The sequence below is a fragment of the Equus asinus genome, chromosome 21 (genome assembly GCF_041296235.1).
Source record: "Equus asinus isolate D_3611 breed Donkey chromosome 21, EquAss-T2T_v2, whole genome shotgun sequence".
NCBI lineage: Eukaryota > Metazoa > Chordata > Mammalia > Perissodactyla > Equidae > Equus > Equus asinus.
In genome coordinates this window covers 13,366,376-13,386,337 of record NC_091810.1, presented here as the reverse complement: position 1 = coordinate 13,386,337, position 19,962 = coordinate 13,366,376, and the positions used below count along the sequence as shown (strand labels likewise).

The window sequence follows — 19,962 nt, the reverse complement described above, 5'->3', positions numbered from 1 at the left end:
GGCTAATTAGGTGAAATTGAGCACATCCTGAATGGACCATGACTGGACAATTTCCAGTTTTGAAGTTTCTGATACTCGGGTTGTATCCTATGCAAAAACTGGTGTTTGCTATTATTTTTATAAACATAGCTTGTGTTTGTTTAATCAAGATATTTCCTCCTGGCAGTGGACTCTCAAAAAATTGACCGGGAGGGAAAAATTCCACATGAAACTTTAGAGAAGTTGAAGAGCCTGGGGCTTTTTGGAATGCAAGTCCCAGAAGAGTATGGTGAGTAAAGGAGATCACCACCCACTGGTTGCCTCTTGAGAAAGCCTTCTATATTTGTCCAAAAAAGCGCTCTGGTCAGGAAAGGTAGCCTTTAAAGGTATTTAAGATCAAGCTGTAACACTGCTGGTATGAACAAAAACACCCATTGTTGGCTAAATACAGGGTGCTGGCTGGTGAGTGCATGTGGACTGGGTAAGGGACTTCTAGGCAGGAAGAGCTATTGAGTTCTGCGCTCTTTGTCTGAGATGGATAAGGACCCTGAAGGTGGCTGTGCTCTCTGGGTCCCTGTGGGCAGTGGAGGAGCAGTGTGTGTAACCTCAAAGCCGAGTTGGCTGATGTCAGCGTCATCTCCACCGGGAAGCCCTTAGTTCTCCCTGGCGGAGGCTTTTCCCCCAGAGCCAAGAGCACTTTGTGTTGGAGGAGTAACCAAATGGGGAAAGCTCAGGTGGAGCCCACCAGGCATGGCTGCTCATCATGGTGCGGAGGAGTAAGGCGTATAGCTATAGGGCACAAGGCACATTGAGATGGGAGATTCGACAAGCCGGAACCTTGGAACAGGGCCCTTTATCCTTTGGACTGTCTGCGTAATTCTTGCAGCATTGCAGTGATATGTTTAGCCCCAGGTGAAGACCTTGGCTTTCTCCCCGGAATCCCAGTGTAATTCTGCCTTACTACCCTTAGCCAATCACTGCAGCTTGTCTCTCTTACCTAATGCAGAGGTGGTCATCCCCGTTCTGTGGGGTTAAGGGGACAAGCAAGAAGTGCGTGTTGGGGCGAGGAATGGAAACTGTTTCATCAGGACAGGACATAGTCATGTGCGTGCAGGCATGCATGTGCCCATACCATATATTTTTACTCTCAGGTCCTTTTGAGATAAAAGTGTGCTCTTGGCTCTGCAGCCTTTGCCCTGCACCCACTGCTCTCTGAGCCCTCCCCCTGGGCCTTTACTGGGGCTGCTTCCAGCTTTGATCAGCTCAGGGCCAGGGGTTCAGGGGAGAGCTGTAGGTGGTGGTGATTTAAGGGCTGGGCACATTTCGTGGCTGTGAGCTGGTCATTTGGAGGTTTAATATTTTGGGCATTTTCCCACCAGGTCGTGAGTTAGGTTTTAAACAGACCGTCGCAGAAGCCGGGAGCTTTTCTTGATGTTCTGTCTCCCTGCCTGGTTCATCTCCAGAGACTAAGGTTAGGCTGTCCTCCTGCAGCCAAGGCTGGGGGGCCCTCGATGTACGTAGAAAAAGTTTCCTCTGGTACCTAGTCTGTCCCAGTCTGAGACCAAATGTGAAAATTTAGGACAAACTAGTGTGATGCCTGATTTTCTTGATTCTGAGGCATATTTTAATCAGGTTAAATCGTAGATTATGTATATGTTTATTGCAGTGTTTTAAGCTGTTGAAAGATGTATCTGACTTGTCATCCTATGAAATACCTCCCACCACATTTCCAGACTTTTAAAAGAATTCCCGTATCTCTGCAGAATACGTAAAATAATCAGTGGGGCTGCCCCTGGGGGTGGGCATAGTGGCACAGACCTCTGCAGGGGGAGCTGAGCCACCTGTGCTTCTCTTCACAAAAATCCACAGCCTGTAGGAAGGTAGGGGAGGACTGAGCTCCTCCCAGACATCTGAGACTTGTCGGTGTTGTAAGTCACAGGCAACCGAGGAACTGTGTGCCGTAACAGGAGGGCCACAGGAGGGCCACCTCGAATGTTAGACTAGAAGGAAGGTGGGGTGGAGCCAGAGAGAAGTGATTGGTCTGTCATCAGCTCAAAAAAATAAGTGCCTGGAGAAAACAATTAGCCAAGGAAAGGTGCTCAAAATAGCCAGGATGGTAGTAATACGTATTTCCTTTTAGGATCATTTTGAAATTACTTCTGGACTGATGAAAAGTACTTAATTTTCCCCTGAAACACCTTCTGTGTGAAGTTGGGCTATGTCTTTTTGCATCTGCGTGTGTTTTATGCCAGCATGGATGGGGAGTGTGGCAGTGTGACGTTGCACAGCTCTCCATCCTTATTCCTGTCTCCTAGCCTACACTCTGGTGTGAAAATGAGATGGTAATGATTTGGGGCCATTTCATTTTCTGTCTTTTTTTCTTATCCTTCCTTGGGAAATTAGGGCAACAACCTTATGTTCATGCCCAAAAAGTTGTAGGGAAGTTTTCCCAGTCTGGAGCATTCGAAAGACTGGAAACTGCTGTCCTGGAAAGTGGTGGCCTTCCCACCAGCTGAGCCTGCGTGCTCCCCCCAGCACCCTGCGTGCTGCTCAGCCTGCTGGTGTGGGGCTCCCTCCTTCCTCTCAACCTGCCCCCACAGCAGTCTCCACCCACCTGCCATCTGTACCCATGTGATTGCCATCCCCCCATGATTTTAGTGATACTTGGTTGAGGAGAAAGCATCAGAAGTTTTTTTAACAAACGAAACTGACTCCTTCTGTATATGAAATGAGTAAACATGTTTGGACTGAAACAGAGGCAAGCGGTGGTTACTGCAGAGCCCAGGCCTTCCCCTGGTACCGTCACTGAACCCAGGGCACTACAGGCCCAGCTGGGCCACTGCACGCCCCTGCAGGGACGCCCTTCCATTTGTGTGAATGGCGCCCTCTGCAGATGGGCTGCGTGCTGGCTCCAGGGTCATCGCCCATACCCCTGAGTGGAGGGCCCAGCTCTACTGCGTGTCGGCCGCATGCCCGTAGGCATCAGTGTGTCATTTGTAAGATGCACATAAGGCCACTCAACCGCCTCTGGAAGTTGAAGATGAAACACAGAATACTCGAGTTCAGTGGAGTTTCTGCTTTCTTAATCTTTTTGTCTTTTTATTCCTAGAATTGTGATTCCCAGCTGGCATGATTTTGCCCTCCAGGTGACATTTGGCAATATCTAGAGACGTTTTTGCTTGTTGCAACTGTGGGGGAGGAGGAACTACTGCCATTTAGTGGGTAGCAGCCCAGGATGCTGCTGAACATCCTGCAGGGCACAGGACGGTCCCCATGACAAAGTGTGATCCGTCCCAAAATGGCAGTAGCGCCAAGGCGGAGAAACCCCGTCCTAGAGTCCACTAGATCCTGGGAGTGGGACACTGGACAGCTGTTATGTTTGTAAAGATGTGTATCTGTGACAGGACATCTTTACAACATATTAAATGACTCTATGTATGTATAGGTATTTTTATGTTTTTGTATTAAATATTATATTTTTATTTCAAAAATATGTATCTGTATATGCTTATATGCCTAGAAAAAGTATGAAAAGATGTACACAAAAATGCTCTGAGTGATAAGTTTATGGGTAGTTTTTGTTTTCTTCATACCTTTATTGTGATTTTTTTTTAAATGGTGATGTAGCATTACTTTATAATCAGAAAAAACCCATAAAGCCATTTGCCTTTCCTGGAGGAGTTTGGGGCTAGACCATAAGTAAAGCTGGTCTGTTGCTTCTCTAGGTGGCCTGGGCCTCTCCAACACCATGTACGCGCGGCTAGGGGAAATCATCAGCCTGGACGCATCGATCGCCGTGACCCTGGCAGCACACCAGGCTATCGGCCTCAAGGTCAAGTTTCTGGGGTTTCTGTCTGTGTGGTGCTATCTGCAGGTCTTCTGGAGTCACATGGTGGCATTAGGGCAGGAGACTTGCTCATTTTTACCAAGAAGTGAACGGGCTGGCTGTCTCAGGGTTGGAGGGCGCATCCTGCTCATGCAGCCTCGCCCTGCAGTGCCTTCCTCCTGCACGTCCTCTCTCTAGCCATGCCATATGGTTCTCAATCTTCACACAAGCCAACAGCCCTTTGATCACACTGGTCCTTCCCTTTGAATCCTCCTCCTGTCCCCATCACCTTTGACCCATCCTTTGAGACCAGGTCAGATGCCCCTGCCGCTATGGGGCCTGCCTTCCCCTTGGGCTGGAAGCGAGCCTGCCCCCTGAGCTCGGTGTTACTCACTGGGGGCCCGAGTGTGTCCTCCTGCTGTTTGTGCCCACGCTTTCCTCACCCCGGTGGGCTCAGAGCATGTTAGGGTAGATCTAGGGTCACACAGCTCTTGGTGACAGTACTTGGTGGTTTTTGCTCAAGGTAAATGTTAAGGGGAGCTGAATGAGCAACTTGCTCGGCCTCCCAACCCTGAGCGCACACATGGAGAGTGGACTCACCCACCTGCACTGACTGAGGAGGGCGTGGGACAGTCTGACATTGACTGAGCACCTTCTTTATGCCACATGTGGCTCTGACACTCCTGCATCTTCATGTTTTATCATCCAAACCACCCCTCCATTGTGTAGGGTCATCCCTAGTGTGGAGGTAATAAGATGGAGACTCAGAGAAAGGACATCCCTGCCCCTGGCCACCCATCCCAGAAATGGAGGAGCTGCGATGACGGTTGCCAAGTCTGACCCAAAGCTCTGTCGGTTCTCTGGGCTCAGGCTGCCCTGGAGTGTCCACTTGAGGTGGCTCCCTGGCACCTGGCTCCCCGTTTTCCCCAGCAGCTCCCCATTTTTTACCAGAGGGTGCCAGCTCTGAGCTCTTGTGTAAAGTAGGTATTTTCTTCAGAAGGAGCTGTGTTCTGCAAGCACGTTTCACACTCTTCTCCCCGCAGCTGAAATCAGCCTGTGTGTTTTGTGTAGGGGATCATCTTGGCCGGCAGTGAGGCGCAGAAGGCCAAATACCTGCCCAAACTGGCATCTGGGGAGCACATCGCTGCCTTCTGCCTGACGGAGCCAGCCAGGTCTGCCCCTCAGCGAGGAGTCACGTGACAGCAGCCGGGGCATCCTCCAGAGTGTACTGGGACATGGGACTGTGGTTTTGTTGAATAGATGGTGACTTATTTCTTCCCTCCCTGAAATCTTCCAGAGTCAACTCAGCAACTTTTCTTGCCAGTTCTCTTATCTTTTTTTTTTTTTAGATTTTATTTTTTTCCTTTTTCTCCCCAAAGTCCCCCGGTACATAGTTGTTTATTCTTAGTTGTGGGTCTTTCTAGTTGTGGCATGTGGGACGCCACCTCAGCGTGGCTTGATGAGTGGTGCCATGTCCACGCCCAGGATTCGAACTGATGAAACACTGGGTCGCCTGCAGCGGAGTGCACGAACTTAACCACTCGGCCACGGGGCTGGCCCTGCCAGTTCTCTTATCTTTATTCCTCTGCCCCAGTGAGACTTACAAGTGAGATGACACGCCTGACAGCACCATTAAATAATTTTTTCGTGATTTGCAAGAACTTTCCATACGATAATGCATTCAGGCTTCAAATCAACTTTCAGAGTGTGTAGGGCCAGTGGTGTTGTCTCCATTTTACAGATGAGGAACTGAGGTTCATTGAGATTGTGTGATCAGCCCAGTCACACAGCTAGGACATCATAAGGCTGGTGCAGGACTCTGGACTTCTGATGGCAAGGCTGCTACATGGTCCAAACTCCATCCTGCTTCCCCACCCTTGGGAACCTGGCGTCTCCTGAACTCGTCCTCACAGGAGCTTAGATGAGCCTGTTTTGAGCACATGTTTCTGTGTTTAAACCTAAACCCGAGTTGTTTTCACTGCCGCTTTTTGTTTTTTTTTAAGGATTGGCCCCTGAGCTAACAACTGTTGCCAATCATCTTTTTTTTTCTGCTTTTTTCCCACAAATCCCCCCAGTACATGGTTATATATTTTAGTTGTGGGTCCTTCTAGTTGTGGCATGTGGGATGCCGCCTCAGCATGGCCTGATGAGTGGTGCCATGTCTGTGCCCAGGATCCGAACCGGTGAAACCCTGGGCCGCCGAAGCGGAGCCCGCAAACTTAACCACTCGGCCATGGGGCCAGCCCCTCACTGCCACTTTTTTACCTGATCTGATAAAGCAGGTGTTGGCCAAGTCTAGCCTGCCACCTGTTTTTGTAAATAAAGCTTTTCTGGAGCATGCCCATTTGTTTACAAATTGTCTGTGGCTGCCTTCATGCCACAATTGGCAGAGTTGAGTTGGGACATACTTCTATAGTTTGCAAGGCTGAATATATTTATCATCTGGCCCTTTATTTTAAAATTTGCCAACTCCTGTATTAAATTACTAAAAGTCTCTATTTTGGGGCCCTCAAAACCATTCTTCTTCATTCCCAGTATTACTGTCCTCCATATTTTTGTCCTTGCAGTGGGAGTGATGCTGCCTCCATCCAGACCAGGGCCACGCTAAGTGAAGATAAGAAGCACTACGTGCTCAACGGCTCCAAGGTACGGCTCCACGGCCTCCAGGGCCGCCTCGGGGCTCCGTCATGACCTGCGCCACCACACACTGACCACTGTCTGTGCACCAGGGATCGTAAAGGGCATACACATCATCCCTTGGCCACCCATTGGGTGGATGCTGCTCTTTTTTGGAAGAAGAAATTGGTTCAGAGAGGTTAAGTGACTTGCCAGCATTGTATGTCTGCTTAGTGGCAGAGCCTGGATTGGAACCCAGGCCTTCTGGCTCTACAGTCTGCATGCTTCCATAGTACCAGCTACCACCTTGAGCTGCTCTCTATGTTTGTTGTTTAATTTTTTTATTACACAGGTTTTGAAACATACAAAAGTTTAGTGTGACGAGCTCCCACTTAGCCGTCGCCCAGCTTCAGCAGTTGTTAGCTCACAGCCAGTCCTGTTTCTTCTGTCAGCATCACCACTCCTGGCTTGCATCCATAATGGTTTCAGCATGTATCTCTACAGGATAGGACTATTAAAAAACAAAGTCACAATACCATTACTACATTTAAAAAGTGGATAATAATTTCTTACTATCTCGGTAGCATTCAAATTTCTGATTGTCTTGTACCGTTTTGTTTTTCAAACAATTTGCTTGAATCAAGACCCAAGTAAGTTCTGTACGTGGTAGTTTGTTGAGAAGTCTCTTGATTTCTCCCTCTCCCTCTTCCTTCCCCGCCTTTCTCCTTTCTGCCCCCTTCCCACCCCTCACTCCCCTTTCTTGAGGAAACCCGGTTGTTCCGTGCTAGACCTGGGCTGTCTTGGTACCGCTGGCTGCTCTTCTATGCACAAGCACACACCCCGGGCCACCGGTGTCTCCTGCGACAGTCCTTGCTCTGGGAGACTGGGCTGAGCCCCGTCTTCTGTTCGCACAGCCCTGGCTTCCTCAGAGCCAAAGGCTTACATCATGGCCCGAAGTTTGACAGGCAGCCGAAGTGTCTTGTGGCAAAGATGTTGCTGAGAGGTGGCCCACGATTGTTTGGTTTCCTACAAAGCCCTTTTGCTTCCTTCCCTTAGGTCTGGATCACCAATGGAGCACGGGCCAATATTTTTACTGTTTTTGCAAAGACCAGCATTGTTGATTCTGACAACTCAGTAAAGGACAAAATTACAGCATTCATAGTAGAGAGGGACTTCGGTGGAGTCACTAACGGGAAACCTGAAGATAAGTTAGGCATCCGTGGCTCCGACAGTAAGTAGCACGTGTGTGTGTGTAGGAGAGAAGGAGGGAGGGAGGGAAAGAGACCCTTTAGCTGCAAAGAAGTATCAAGATAAAATGAGATTTAAATAGTTTTGGTTCCACTTAAGCGTTTTAACAAAATCAAATTAAGAACGCCACGGTGAGGGGCCAGCTCGGTGGTCTAGTGGTTAAGTTCGTGCTCCGCTTCAGCAGTCTGGGGTTTGCAGGTTCAGATCCCAGGTGCAGACCTAGCGCTGCTTATCGAGCCATGCTGTGGCAGCATCCCATATAAAATAGAGAAAGTTTGGCACAGATGTTAGCTCAGCTCTGAAGCCAAACGAGGAAGACTGGCAACAGATGTTGGTTCAGGGCCAATCTTCCTCAGAAAAAAATAAAGAATGCCACAGTGACATATTGAGCATTGGTGATTTCAAGGTAAAATAATTACAATGTCATAGAGCTCTCAGCCCTGTGAGGGAGGCGGTGGTGGACAGTGAGAAGGACAGTGGGCTGTCCTCGGTAAGCGCTCCATTACAGGATACCCCGTCTTCCCTGCCTGGAACCTTGTCCTCCTGCTCGCTCTCCCTTTTACCCGCCCAGCCCACCTGTAGCCCCCTGGTCAGCAGTTGATTCACTGAGGCTGGTGTCCTCTAGCCCTCAACCCGCCCAGTGCTGCCGTGGAGTCCTCAGAAGACTCTCCCTCGTGGGTCTCCTGGTTCAGATCATAGAGTGTCTGTGCTTCAAGGGGGCATGTGCCACACTTGGCCCCTCCCCACCCACTTGTTTGCCACCTTTGCTTTGGTGACCCTGGTTCTGGATGGCGCTGTCTGCCACGACATCTGCTTAGCCTTGGGGGTCAGAGGGCCCCCAGCTCTAACCTGGCTCTGCCACTTAGAAGCTGTGTGACCTTGAACAAGCTAGTTTACTTCCCTGTGCTTGTTTCCCACCTAAAGGGAAGGGGTGATAAGAGAACCCACCTTGTGAGGGAGACGTGAGAAGGGAGTGTTAGGACTTGTGTAGGGCATGTGGAAGCACAGCAGTGTTAGCTGCTGCTGGTAGGACGTTCACTTTACACCCAGTGCGGCCTGCTGAGGACGGACTCAGAGTGTTCCAGGAGAGAAAGGAGTGTACTATAAGGCCTGAGAGAGAAACAGCTTGGTGTGCTGTTGGGGAAAAGGTGGCCAGAGTGCCTGAGGTGGAGGGAGGGAGCAGGGTTGCTGCCATGCACTACTGTGGGGCCACTGTCCACACTGAGGTCTGGGTAGGTGGTGCCCACTGGGATTGTGCAGTGGCCTGTGAAGGGTGGTCAAGTGGCACAAGATGAGATCAGAGAGGGGCAGGGCCCTCCCCATACCCAGCAGCCCGTGAAGGAACGAGAGTTATTAAGAGAAGGGCCTGGCCTCACAGCCGGAAATAGGCCAGAGAGATGGAAATTTCACTGTGTTTCACAACCAGGCTATTTGAACACGTTGTAATAGTAGAATGAAAGGTCAGCAGACCCCTGGTTGCCCACACTTGGCTTGGCTGCTGCTTGGCTCCTCGAACCATGGCCCTCTGTCCCAGGCCTCCCTTTTCTCCAGTGGAAGTTGCTGGGAGCCGCTGTGTTATATACAAAAACATGCTGTTACAGAAAACACAGTGCAGAAGCCCCTGTCCCTTCCCTGCCTGCCCTCGCCCCTGCCACGCTGGTTCTGACTGCTGCTCACTCACACTGACCTTGGCCGCCTCCAGCGCGCACGGGCTTCCTCACTTTAAGGTCTGCTCGTCGTCCATCCCTGCCATAACCCTGTCTGAGAAACCTCCCCAGAAGTCGGCATTTGTTCCCTCTAACGGGCCACGGCTGTCTGGGGCAGTCTGCTTCAGGCTGGGGGCTGCGTTCAGGTCTGCTGGTGTGTACTTGGTACTGAGCTGGGGCTGCTTTTTACAGCAGATCGTAAGAGCCCGAGGGCCGGGCCAGGTTGTGTCAGCACAGGGGAGGCCGCAGGCCTCAGCAAGTCACATGGCCAAACCCATTGGGCGGAGGAAGGCAGGCTGCTCCTCCCGCAGAGCCAGGGCAGGCTGTGGTTGTGGTAAGGTAGAGTTCAGTGGGACTGATCTTCCCTTTCCGTCCAGCACAGGGACCTTAGGCAGTGCCATGCCACCTGGCCTCGTTGCTCCGTCTCTGGGTCTTTCTCATCCTTCAGACTTCATCTTAGAAAAATCTGATGTATACCCTTAGTAAAGGTATTGTTATCTGCTGTCCTCCAGCCTCCATTTGTCTCACCAGGCCATATTTATTTCTTCCATGGCCCTTACCACAATATTACATCATCTCATTTCTAGTTTCCCTCCCCAACCAAAGTATGAGCTCCACATGGACGGGACCGTGTCTTTCTGTGTTGTCCTGTCAGTAGATGGAGAGTGAGTGAATGAAGGAGTCGCATTGCGTGCCTGCGGGTCAAGTGCAGCGTGGTTCACGTTGTCAGCTAAGGCCCTCACTTGTGTGTGTTTCAGCTTGTGAAGTCCATTTTGAAAACACCAGGGTGCCCGTGGAAAACGTCCTTGGAGAAGTCGGAGGTGGGTTTAAGGTGAGTTGCCAGCAGCCACTGCGAGTGCTGTGCAGTTTTGTGGTGTGGTTGTGGGCCCCCAGCTTTCTGTCCCTCCCCTACTTGTAGCCGACCAGCCTGTGCTTGCAGGGGCCCGTGCGTGGCTCTCCACTGGGGAGTCAGCAAGTATGAGGCTTCATTTGCCTAGAGTGGGGACAGGCTTCCTCTCTCCGGCGAGTGCGAGAAAGCAGGCCAGCAGGCACTGGAGAAGCTCAGGTCTCTGAGTGCACAGCCCTGGGTCCTGAGTCCCTGCTCTGATTTTTCTTTCTTGGAGTGAGGTTTATTATTTGTTTTGTTAACAGTTAATTCACCTAACATAAAGTTCACCGTTTGCAAAGGTACACTTCAGTGGCTTTTAGTGTATTCACTATGTCCTGCAGTCATCACCATGGTCTAATTCGAGTACATTTCCATCGCCCAGGAAAGAAATGCCATACCTGCTCAGTTCCCTGCCCCCCATCCCTTGGCAACTGCTGTTTTACTTTCTGTTTCTATGAATTTGCCTGTTTTGAACATTTCGCATCAGTGGACCCCTTTGTGGTCTTTTGTGTTTGGCTTCTTTCGTGTAGCACAGTGTTTTTAAGGCTCATCCAAGTTGTAGCTTGTCATTCCGTTCTGTGGCTGAGTAATATTCCATTGTGTGGTAGACTGCATTTTGTTGATCCGTTCATCACCTGGTGGATATTTGGGATGTTTCCACTTTTTGGCCATTATCAGTAACGCTGCTATGAACATTCATGTACATATTTTGTGTGAAAATACATTTTCAGTTCTTTTGGATATAGGTCCAGAAGTGGAATTACTGGGTCGAATGATGACCGCATGTTTAAGTTTGTGAGGAATTGCCAGACTGTTCCCCAGTGGCTGCACCGCTTTCTGTTCCCACCAGCAGTATGTGAGGGCTCCAGTTTCTCCACCCGCTCAGTGACACTGACACTTGTTACTGTCCGTTTTTAAAATTAGAGCCATCTCAGTGGGTGTGAAGTGGTGTCACTGTGGTTCGTTTGTATTTCCCTAATGACCAATCGTGTTGAGCATCTTTTCATGTGCTTGTTAGCCATTTGTATATCTTCTTTGGAGAAATGTCTTTTCAGATCCTTTGCCCATTTTTAAATTAGGCTGTCTTTTTATTGTTGGCCTGCCCTAATTTACTGGATGGCCTGGGTAATATCTTCACGGCACCCCCACCTGCTGTGAAGCAGGGATCAAAGCAATACCTTCCTCCCCTCCTGGGTGTCTTGAGAGTCAGATAAACACCATCAGCCAAAGCTCCTGTCACTGGCTGCTCAGTGACTGTGGAACAGAGGATTGGAGAGGTAGAAAGACAAACAAGGAAACAGTCTTTGCAGTGATACGTTTGATTATTATTTGTGTAACCCAGATGTTACACACAAATTAGTGAATATAGACAGAGAAAAGTGAAATCACCTGAAGCTGTCCCCAAGCCAGTAGCCATTCACTGTTCACGTTTTGGGGTGCTTAGTTTTCTAGATCTTTTAAGAGTATACATCACTTAAATGTTTAGCATGTGTAATATAGCCTTCATTTTTTCACTTATCAATAAATCCTAATAATCTCTTCATGCTACTGAGTGTATATTACTAATGTTTGATGCGGTATCATATTTCTTTGTGTGGTGATGCCACAATGAATGTTACCAGGTTCCTGGGATCGGGCACTTAACACTATTCTCAGTTCTTCTCTGCTCAGAACTTCATTGTGAGGCATCTATCCTTGTACATATCTTTGCACACTTGTCTCATTGTTTCCTGAGTTTCAACACCACCACTAAAACTACCGGGCCAGAGGGTTCTTGACTCGTGTTGCCAAGGTGCCTGCTGGGAAGGTGGATCCGTGTCCTCCCTCCAGCACTGGGGGCTGGTGCCTCTTCCCCAGTCCTTCCCAACACTGCATTAAAAAAATTTTTTTCCATTGTGTTAGGTGAAAAATGACTGTTTTAATATGCAAAAGAAAATAGATTTCTAAAGCCCTTTTTTTTGTTATTAGTAGGATTGCTTGCCAGTTAACTTAAATACTAAAAAGTTGATACACTCGAGGTTATTCTAGATGTCATGGAGTGATCACAGGCTGGGCGAAAATTGAGTGGCTGATGTGAGGTCAAGTAAAGCTGCTTCCTCTGGGGAGTCAGAGGTTTATCGGCAGTCAGACCTCCGAAGGCGCACAGGCAGTTCACTGACAGGCTGCGGAAGGAATGCATCGTATCTTGGTCTGGGCAAACTGTGGTCCAGAGGGTGGTTGTGGAAATTCTAGGAGGAAGCTGTTCCGCGATGGAGGCGGTGACGAAGCATCCAAGTGTCGAGGAGGCCGGAGGAGAGGACTCTGGGGGAAGAAGGACGATTAATGTTGGAGCTCACAAGCTGCTCTTCAGATGGTGCTAAACCTAGTAGGTCTTTGAGCCTCTGGGGAATGAGACCTACTGTCAAAACCTTTTTTCCTTCTTTTTTTTTTAATGAGGTTAAGAATAAACTCTGAAGGGGCTGTGAAGTGGATTTGTTCATACAACTGTGAGCTTGGTTTTGAAAGCCCATTTGGGAAGAGGGAATAGAGGCGGGAGAATTTAGTTCCTCTTCACAGCCAGGCAAGTCTAGAGCGGCCAGTGTCCTCCCATGTCCTGAGTCGCAGGAAGTCTGAAGCTAGAGGTCAGAGGCCCCGGGCGGAGGATCTGAGTGTCACACTGTGATGGGCTATACCAGGCCCCCTCCACCGTTCAGTGCCGGCGCTGGCCTGACACCAGGGTGCATGCGGCCTTGTCCACCATGTCTCCTGACCGTGCAGCTGAGCAGCTGGAATCAGCGCTTGCCCTTGCCAGTAGCTGGGGCAGTTTGCAGTCTCTCAACCCCACAGGATCTGTGTTAAGAGATCTCTTCAGGTTAACAGGTCATCATGAGTTCAAATTCAGTTGCATGTTTAATCCAAGTCTCACATGGGCAAGCCTTCAGTAAAAAGCAGCTGAAGTTGGGCTTCTAGGAAAACTGGAGCTCACAGGCTGCATTCTGCCCTCAGACCCCAGCCCTCCTCTGAGGCCTCCTAACTGGGCAGCACGGGCTTGAGCACAGGCTGGGCAGGCTACGCTCTCCTGTGAGAGGCTCATGGGGGGGCCACGTGTTGGTCCTGTGCCTGGGGTGCTCTTCCCTGGGTGGTCTGGTAGACCCAGCTCAGGGGCTCCCTGGGAGCCTTTGCTGCCCAACATCCCCTCCTCCCACACCAAAAGAAACACACACGCAGCCATCCCCACTGGACTTGTGTCCCCCTCTTCAGTCACACCACTGACACCCTGCTGCCTCGTCAGCTCTTTGTCTCTCTGCCCCTTTGGGTGTGTAAGGAGAAGCTCCGTGAATCTAGATAGTCTAGTAAGGAAGCAGTGTGTAGACAGGTGTGGGCCGTGCTCCTCAGCAGCTGCTCTCTGTCTGCAGTAGGTAGGGAGGGAGGACTGGGAAAGAGGAGAGGAGCCCTGTCACTCCTAGCAGGTGTCAGGATTGTAGGGATTTGGTGGGGGAGGAGTGTGTTGTGTGAGGGGCTGGTTCAGTGGCGAGAGCGCAGGTCTAGATGTCAGACAGGTGCTTGCTGTGTGACCTTGGGAGAGTCACCTCACCACTCTGAACCTCAGCTTCTTCATCTGTAAAATGAGGATCCTGATGCTGAAGCATTGTTGGGAAAGTCTAAGTAGCTTGTAGCTCTACCCAGTAAGTCTTGAGTTTCTGTTCCCTTCCCCTACAGACTAAGAGAATTGACCTCTTCTTTTGGAATAAGATTATCATTGCCTTTTGGAGGGATGACTCCAAGGATGTTCCTGAGAGCCATTGCAGTGACTGAGTCAACTTGTTTTGAAACACTGGGACTGTGCACTCTCCTGGCCCAGTGAGGATTAGCAGGATGATTAACTCGGCCCAGATGCTGACACAGAATTCTCTAGAGACCCGCCGTTTATTTTCAAGAAACGTGGTGAAAATAACCAGGCAGTGTTGTAGACTGTCACCTCTGGTCTTCCAGGGCCCTTGGGCTTTTCCCAGCACAGCAGGGGCAAGCAGGACGCCTAGGGCGTGGATTTCCATGAGTCTCCGCTCTCCCTGCAGGTGGCCATGAATATCCTCAACAGCGGGCGGTTCAGCATGGGCAGTGCCGTGGCCGGGATGCTCAAGAAATTGATCGGTAGGTGAGTTGGGGACAGGAGCCCTTTGTGGCACAGTCTTGCCCCTGCTGCCCCTACTCCAGCCCCAAGGCTCTGCCATGTCCCTGGGGCAGGCTGGTGCTGAGCCAGGCCACCTGGACAAACGATCCAGCTGAAATTTAGGATTTGGGCTTCCGTTTAGATCAAAGAATGTACTCGGTCTTCCCCCAAAGGGTTAGTCTTCACTTTCAACATTCTTCTGTTTTACCCACACAGAGGGTCAGAGGACAGAGGGAGTGGATGTTCTCTCGGAGGTCAAAGGGGGTTGCTGGTCTAACCACTCAGAGCAGAGCTTCTTAGGGAACATCCAGATGTGAGCCAGACACCAATAAACATTAGTGCTAATTCTCACAAGATTCCCGTTTTGTAGATGGCTCTATGCAAGTGGGTCAGGAGTGGGATCAGGTTGGGAACCCAGATCCCTTGGCCTCTGGATCTTCCCCATGTTTTTTCTCTTGGGATACCTGAAATCTGGACTGTCATTTGCCAGTAAACCTAAAACAGCCCTAGAGGGTTTTTGTTGGGCACGAAATGTGATTGCCACCTTAGCTTTGTGGAGGTGACTGCAGGGGAGGGAGGGGCCTGGCTGCCAGTGGTGGGGTACCCCGGGCTGGCATACCCCTGAGTACTTGTGAAGTTCCTCAGAGTTCAGGGCAGGGTGGGGGTAGGGAGGCCTTGTTTTAGGCTCTCACCTCCATTTTATTGATGACAAGACTGAGGCTCAGAGAGGGTGAGTGATTGGCACAAGGCCATGCACCTGGGGTAAAAGCTGAGCCCATCAGACTCCAAGCTCAGGGCTCATCTCAGTTTGCTGTGATGCTCCCAAGGCCGTGAAGCTCCCTGGGCCTTAGCTTCCCCATCTGGAAAACTCTACAAGAGCTTCACGGGGGCTCTCATAGTCAGCCTATCCCCAAAGGACGTAGAACCTCTGATGAGACCCCGAGGCCCAGAAATGTGTGAATGTGGCTGCCTGTCGACCTTCTAAGCCAGCTTTGGCACCTGTCTGTACTTGGATCCCGCCTGTGAAGTGTCTGGAGAACACTGACTGCAGGGGGAGGAAGATGGGGCTCTGCCCGCTCGGGGGTGGCCACTGTGTTCACTCAGGCGCCTTCAGAGGTGCACACATTCACAACCATATGCCTTGAAGCCACAGGCCCAAGTTTTCAAAACAGGCCACCCTCCTGCCTTGGTGATGAACAGCTGTGACAGCTGTGAGCCTGCCCCACTTGTGTCTAGGGTGCTTCCAGGGGTCAGCCCTGCGCTGGGCTCCTCACCCCCGCCCCTCGTGTAATCTTTGCAGCAGCTCTGTGAGGTGGTGGGACTTGGAGGGAGGTGAAGCTGCTTGGCCCAGGCTGCCAGCTGGTAAAAAAAAGTGCCAGATTCAAACCTGTGTCTGACTCCAGACTCTGCTTCTGCTCATGTCCACTGCCGCAGGCACCACAGGGAGGGGATGGTCCCTCCAACCCAGATATGCTGGAAATGGGGGCTCCATCTCTCAGGGCATTTGGTCTCAGTGGACCCGTTTCTCATAGTTCCTCCCCAAGTGTTGGAAGGGTGATGATGAGCCTTAGGAGTCGTCTTAGGACAGCCAGCAAAGTGTTCTTTCTACTAACTTTGCTCTTCTTCAGAAATGACCACGGAATATGCCTGCGTGAGGAAACAGTTCAACAGGAGCCTCAGTGAATTCGGGTTAATTCAGGTACTGAAGGCTCGGAGGGCTGCGCCCATGGATTTCACACGGGCCTTCAGAGGGTGCGTTCTGTGTCTGTCTGGGCGTCCCCCTGCGGGGACTCGGGAGGAAGATGGGACGTGGCCCTGGTCAGCGTGGCCCCCTCTGTGAGTGCTGGGCACTTCTCTCATGTGCCGAGGCTTTGGGCTGCGTTCCCGTCTCTGCTGGTTGGCAGATCTGGGGCTTGGCACATGTGGATTGTCTCGTGTTTCTCTCCGAATGCTCCAGGAGAAGTTTGCCCTCATGGCCCAGAAGGCTTACGTAATGGAAAGTATGGCCTACCTCACTGCAGGGATGCTGGACCAGCCAGGGTTTCCCGACTGCTCCATCGAGGCTGCCATGGTGAAGGTGAGCCCAGCCCAGCTAGAGAGACTGAGAAACGGTCCTCAGCTGCGGCCTTTCAGACCCACGGTGTCGCCTGCCATCTTCCTCTTCTCGTTAGTTTATGGGTCAGCTTATCATTGATCCAGTATTCATGCTGTACCCACCATGTGCAGGCACGGCCCTAGGACACAGCTGGGGAGACCAGAATAGCACGGGGGAAGCAGCAAAGGACAGTGCCCAGCTGAGTGCCAGTTTATAGGTCAGCGCCTCCCAGTGCAGTTTGTGCTAAGTTGTCACCAGCTGGTTACCAGTCGACAGTGAAAGGAGAACATGCAGGTGGTGTGCTATAACTTCCTGTTCGTGTAAAAGAGCAGCTGGGCCTTCTTGGGAAGGACTGTCTTTTATTCTGAGTGTCTGGCCTTCCTGCTTTTTGGTATCAAAACCTCCCTTTATGTTTGTTGAGGTAAAATCTAGTTTTCTGTGCTTCTGTTTTGTTTTAGGGGAAGTGTCATTTTTTAGCTGTAATATAAAAGACGGCAATCCTGTGTTGGTACCCATCGTTATTTTTTTTTTTTTTTTTAAGATTTTATTTTATTTTTTTTCCTTTTTCTCCCCAAAGCCCCCCGGTACATAGTTGTATATTCTTCGTTGTGGGTTCTTCTAGTTGTGGCATGTGGGACGCTGCCTTAGCGTGGTTTGATGAGCAGTGCCATGTCCGCGCCCAGGATTCGAACCAACGAAACACTGGGCCGCCTGCAGCGGAGCGCGCGAACTTAACCACTCGGCCACGGGGCCAGCCCCCCCATCGTTATTTTTAAACTGGTCTCTGGAGTTAAACTCTTGAGAGAAATGGTGAGAGGTACGGCAGCTTAGAGCAGTGGCATTCTGGTGTCGGGAGGAGAGTGTGGCTGGCTGCTATGGGACCGCAGGTGGCTTTACTGCCGTTCTGGGTCTCTGTGGTCTCCTGAGGGCTGTGCTTCCGCCGTCCTCGTCTGCCTCGCCCTCTCATCGCTCTCACCTCTGACAGTCACTGCCCCGTCAGCAGCTCCTCTCCTAGAGCTACGCCCAGAGCCAGTCTGACAGCGTCTCTGCTCTCAGGGTGTTCTCACGTGGACAGACACATAGGCCGTCAACACAGGGCCCGGTGTCCAGCCACAGAGCTCCAGTCTCAGGCGACCAGGGCTGGGCAGGAGTGGGCCAGGCTTCCCAGAGGAGGAGGTGGAATCTGCGGTGGGTGATGAAAGGACAGGAGTTTCCCCAGGTGTGGAAGTGTGGAGAGGGCCCTCCCACCCTAAGGAAGACTCCCAGGTATGAAAAGTCATGGTGGCAGGGGAGCCACACCTGGTCAGTGTGGTCGAGGAAGGAAAGGCCTAGGCCACCCAGTGAGACCGTGACAATCAGGGCTCCTACCTGGGTTGGTCTCATTCCAAAGCCCGGTTCTTCGCACCAAGTCTCCCACTCCATCCCCAGCTGCCTGCCCCTGGTGGCTGTGGTCCCCTTCAGGAAGGGCCTCGGCACCTCTCCTCCATGCTGACCTTGCCTGGGTGCATGGCAGGTGTTCAGCTCTGAGGGCGCCTGGCAGTGTGTGAGTGAGGCGCTGCAGGTCTTCGGGGGCTCAGGCTACATGAAGGACTGCCCATTGGAGCGCATTCTGCGTGACACGCGCATCCTGCTCATCTTCGAGGTGAGTGCCCCTCCCACGCCTCCTGGTCCTGGGGGTGCCCCGCGGCCTGGGCTGGTCTTCACAACCCTGCATAGACCCTGTTCTGCAGAGGAGGAGGTAGAGGTGGGGAAGCCGGGCAGCTCATCTGGGTCCCGCTCTGGAGGGCCCTTTGTGCTGAGCCCACCACCTCCTGGCGACGCTGCATGTCTCTGCCAAGTTGCTTCTGGCTGGCTGTGGTGGGATAAGCAGAGATCTTGTAGGAGGCCTGGGTTCTGCCTTGAATGCTCACTCTCTGGGTCACCTCGTCAGTGTCTTGGGGCAGCTCAACAGGGTCCTCCCTGAGGGCTTGCCCAACCCCGACACTTCTCTGACGTCTGCCCCCTCCCGCCTAAAGAGTCAGTTCAGTGAGCGTGTGCCAGGTGGTGATCTGAGGGCGAGGAGGAAGGCGGGTTGGGATCACAGAGATGCCTTTGGGGTGCTCGTGGTGTGATTGTATGGCCCGACTGACCGAGGAGGACACTGGAATACTGCTGCAGTGAGGGACCGAGGTGCACCTCCTCCCAGAAGGCGTCAGAGTCTCATAAAGCAAGTGCATTTGGTCTTTGGGGGCAGAAAGGACTTTGGCCAGGCCTAGAGGAGGGCACTTTGGGCTGAGGGCATGGAAATAGTATGTACCAGGCCCAGATAGGACCCTACCTGCCAGCACTGGGTGAATGGAGGGAGAATAAGCAAGTCTGTGTGGGAGCAGTGGCCAGTCCTGCTCAATGGGGTTGAGAGGGTGGATGGGAAGGGGAGACAAGTGGCCAGGTTGTGGAGGACCTTGGCTGATAAGCAGAGGAATTTGGGTCTTATTGTGAGGGTGGTGGAAGCCATAAAAGGTTTTTGAGTAGGAACTGACTTGGTTGCATTTGCTTTCTAGGAAATTCCCCAAGGCTCGGGGCGGGGGCAGGGCAGGGGAGGTGGGTGCAGGGGTGAGACCAGAGGCCAGGGCGCCCACGGGGGTGGGGAAGGGATGAACTCAGAGGCTATAGAGGATGGACAGAATTTTAGGATGGATGTTGGGTGTGCCTGAGGCAGACCCTTGATAACGTGAGGCTTGGTGCCTGAGCAGGTGCTGTGGTCCCTGAGGGCACCCTCAGACTGTCTGCAGCTGGGGCTGGTGGGGGAAGCCTCACTGGCTGCTTTTGCTCCTTGTGTGCCCCGCATGCCCCAGCCTGGAGTCTTCCTCCTTGAGTGGACAGACGCATAGCCAGCCTGAGGATGCAAAGGGCAGTTTCCCAAGGGCACAGGGACAGTCACGGTCCTGCTGCCCCAGGACGGCCTCTCCCAGGGCCCCTCCCCTCAGTCTGGGCGTGTGCAGTCCTCTGTGGCTGCATGGGGTGCCAGCAGAGGTTCAGGAAGCTCTGAGGGGTGCGGAGCCCTCGGCGTGAAACAGATGGTCCCATTGAGACTGCTGAGGACGGGGCATGGGTTAGCCTGGGGGCCTCTGCGCTCCCCTTTCCTCCTGTAGGAGTCTCGCTGTCAGTGGCACAGCCTGGCTGGAGGGCTCAGCGCCCGCCGATTTTGTGGCCCGAGTCCAGCCCTTGCCCTTCTGACCCCTAGCACCATTGTGCACAATGAGCACAGCCCTCTGCCTGCCTCTCCAAGGTCAGATGAAATCGTGGGTGGTGAGGGGCTGTGCCCAGGATGGCAGCAGGGAGAAGTGGCCCTCTGGGTGTCGACGCCTGGTGCTGGGGAGCGCCAGCTACCCCTCCTTGCCGGTCTGTGGCTTCCCTGAGGAAATGGGCCTGGACCAGAGCCAGCAGCGTTGCCCAGCCCCAGCTGTGTCCTGG

General features: G+C 52.0%; 1 protein-coding gene across 1 annotated transcript in view; it reads left to right on the top strand.

Annotated features, from left to right (window-relative positions):
* ACAD9 (acyl-CoA dehydrogenase family member 9) overlaps positions 1–19,962 on the top strand; it is a 32,083-nt gene that overhangs the window by 7,477 nt on the left and 4,644 nt on the right. The window contains exons 3-12 of the mRNA XM_014829737.3: positions 167–268; positions 3,705–3,811; positions 4,877–4,977; positions 6,373–6,451; positions 7,478–7,652; positions 10,134–10,207; positions 14,320–14,395; positions 16,043–16,113; positions 16,372–16,491; positions 18,023–18,151. Coding sequence (XP_014685223.3) covers positions 167–268; positions 3,705–3,811; positions 4,877–4,977; positions 6,373–6,451; positions 7,478–7,652; positions 10,134–10,207; positions 14,320–14,395; positions 16,043–16,113; positions 16,372–16,491; positions 18,023–18,151 — 1,034 coding nt within the window. The remainder of the gene's footprint in view (positions 1–166; positions 269–3,704; positions 3,812–4,876; positions 4,978–6,372; positions 6,452–7,477; positions 7,653–10,133; positions 10,208–14,319; positions 14,396–16,042; positions 16,114–16,371; positions 16,492–18,022; positions 18,152–19,962) is intronic.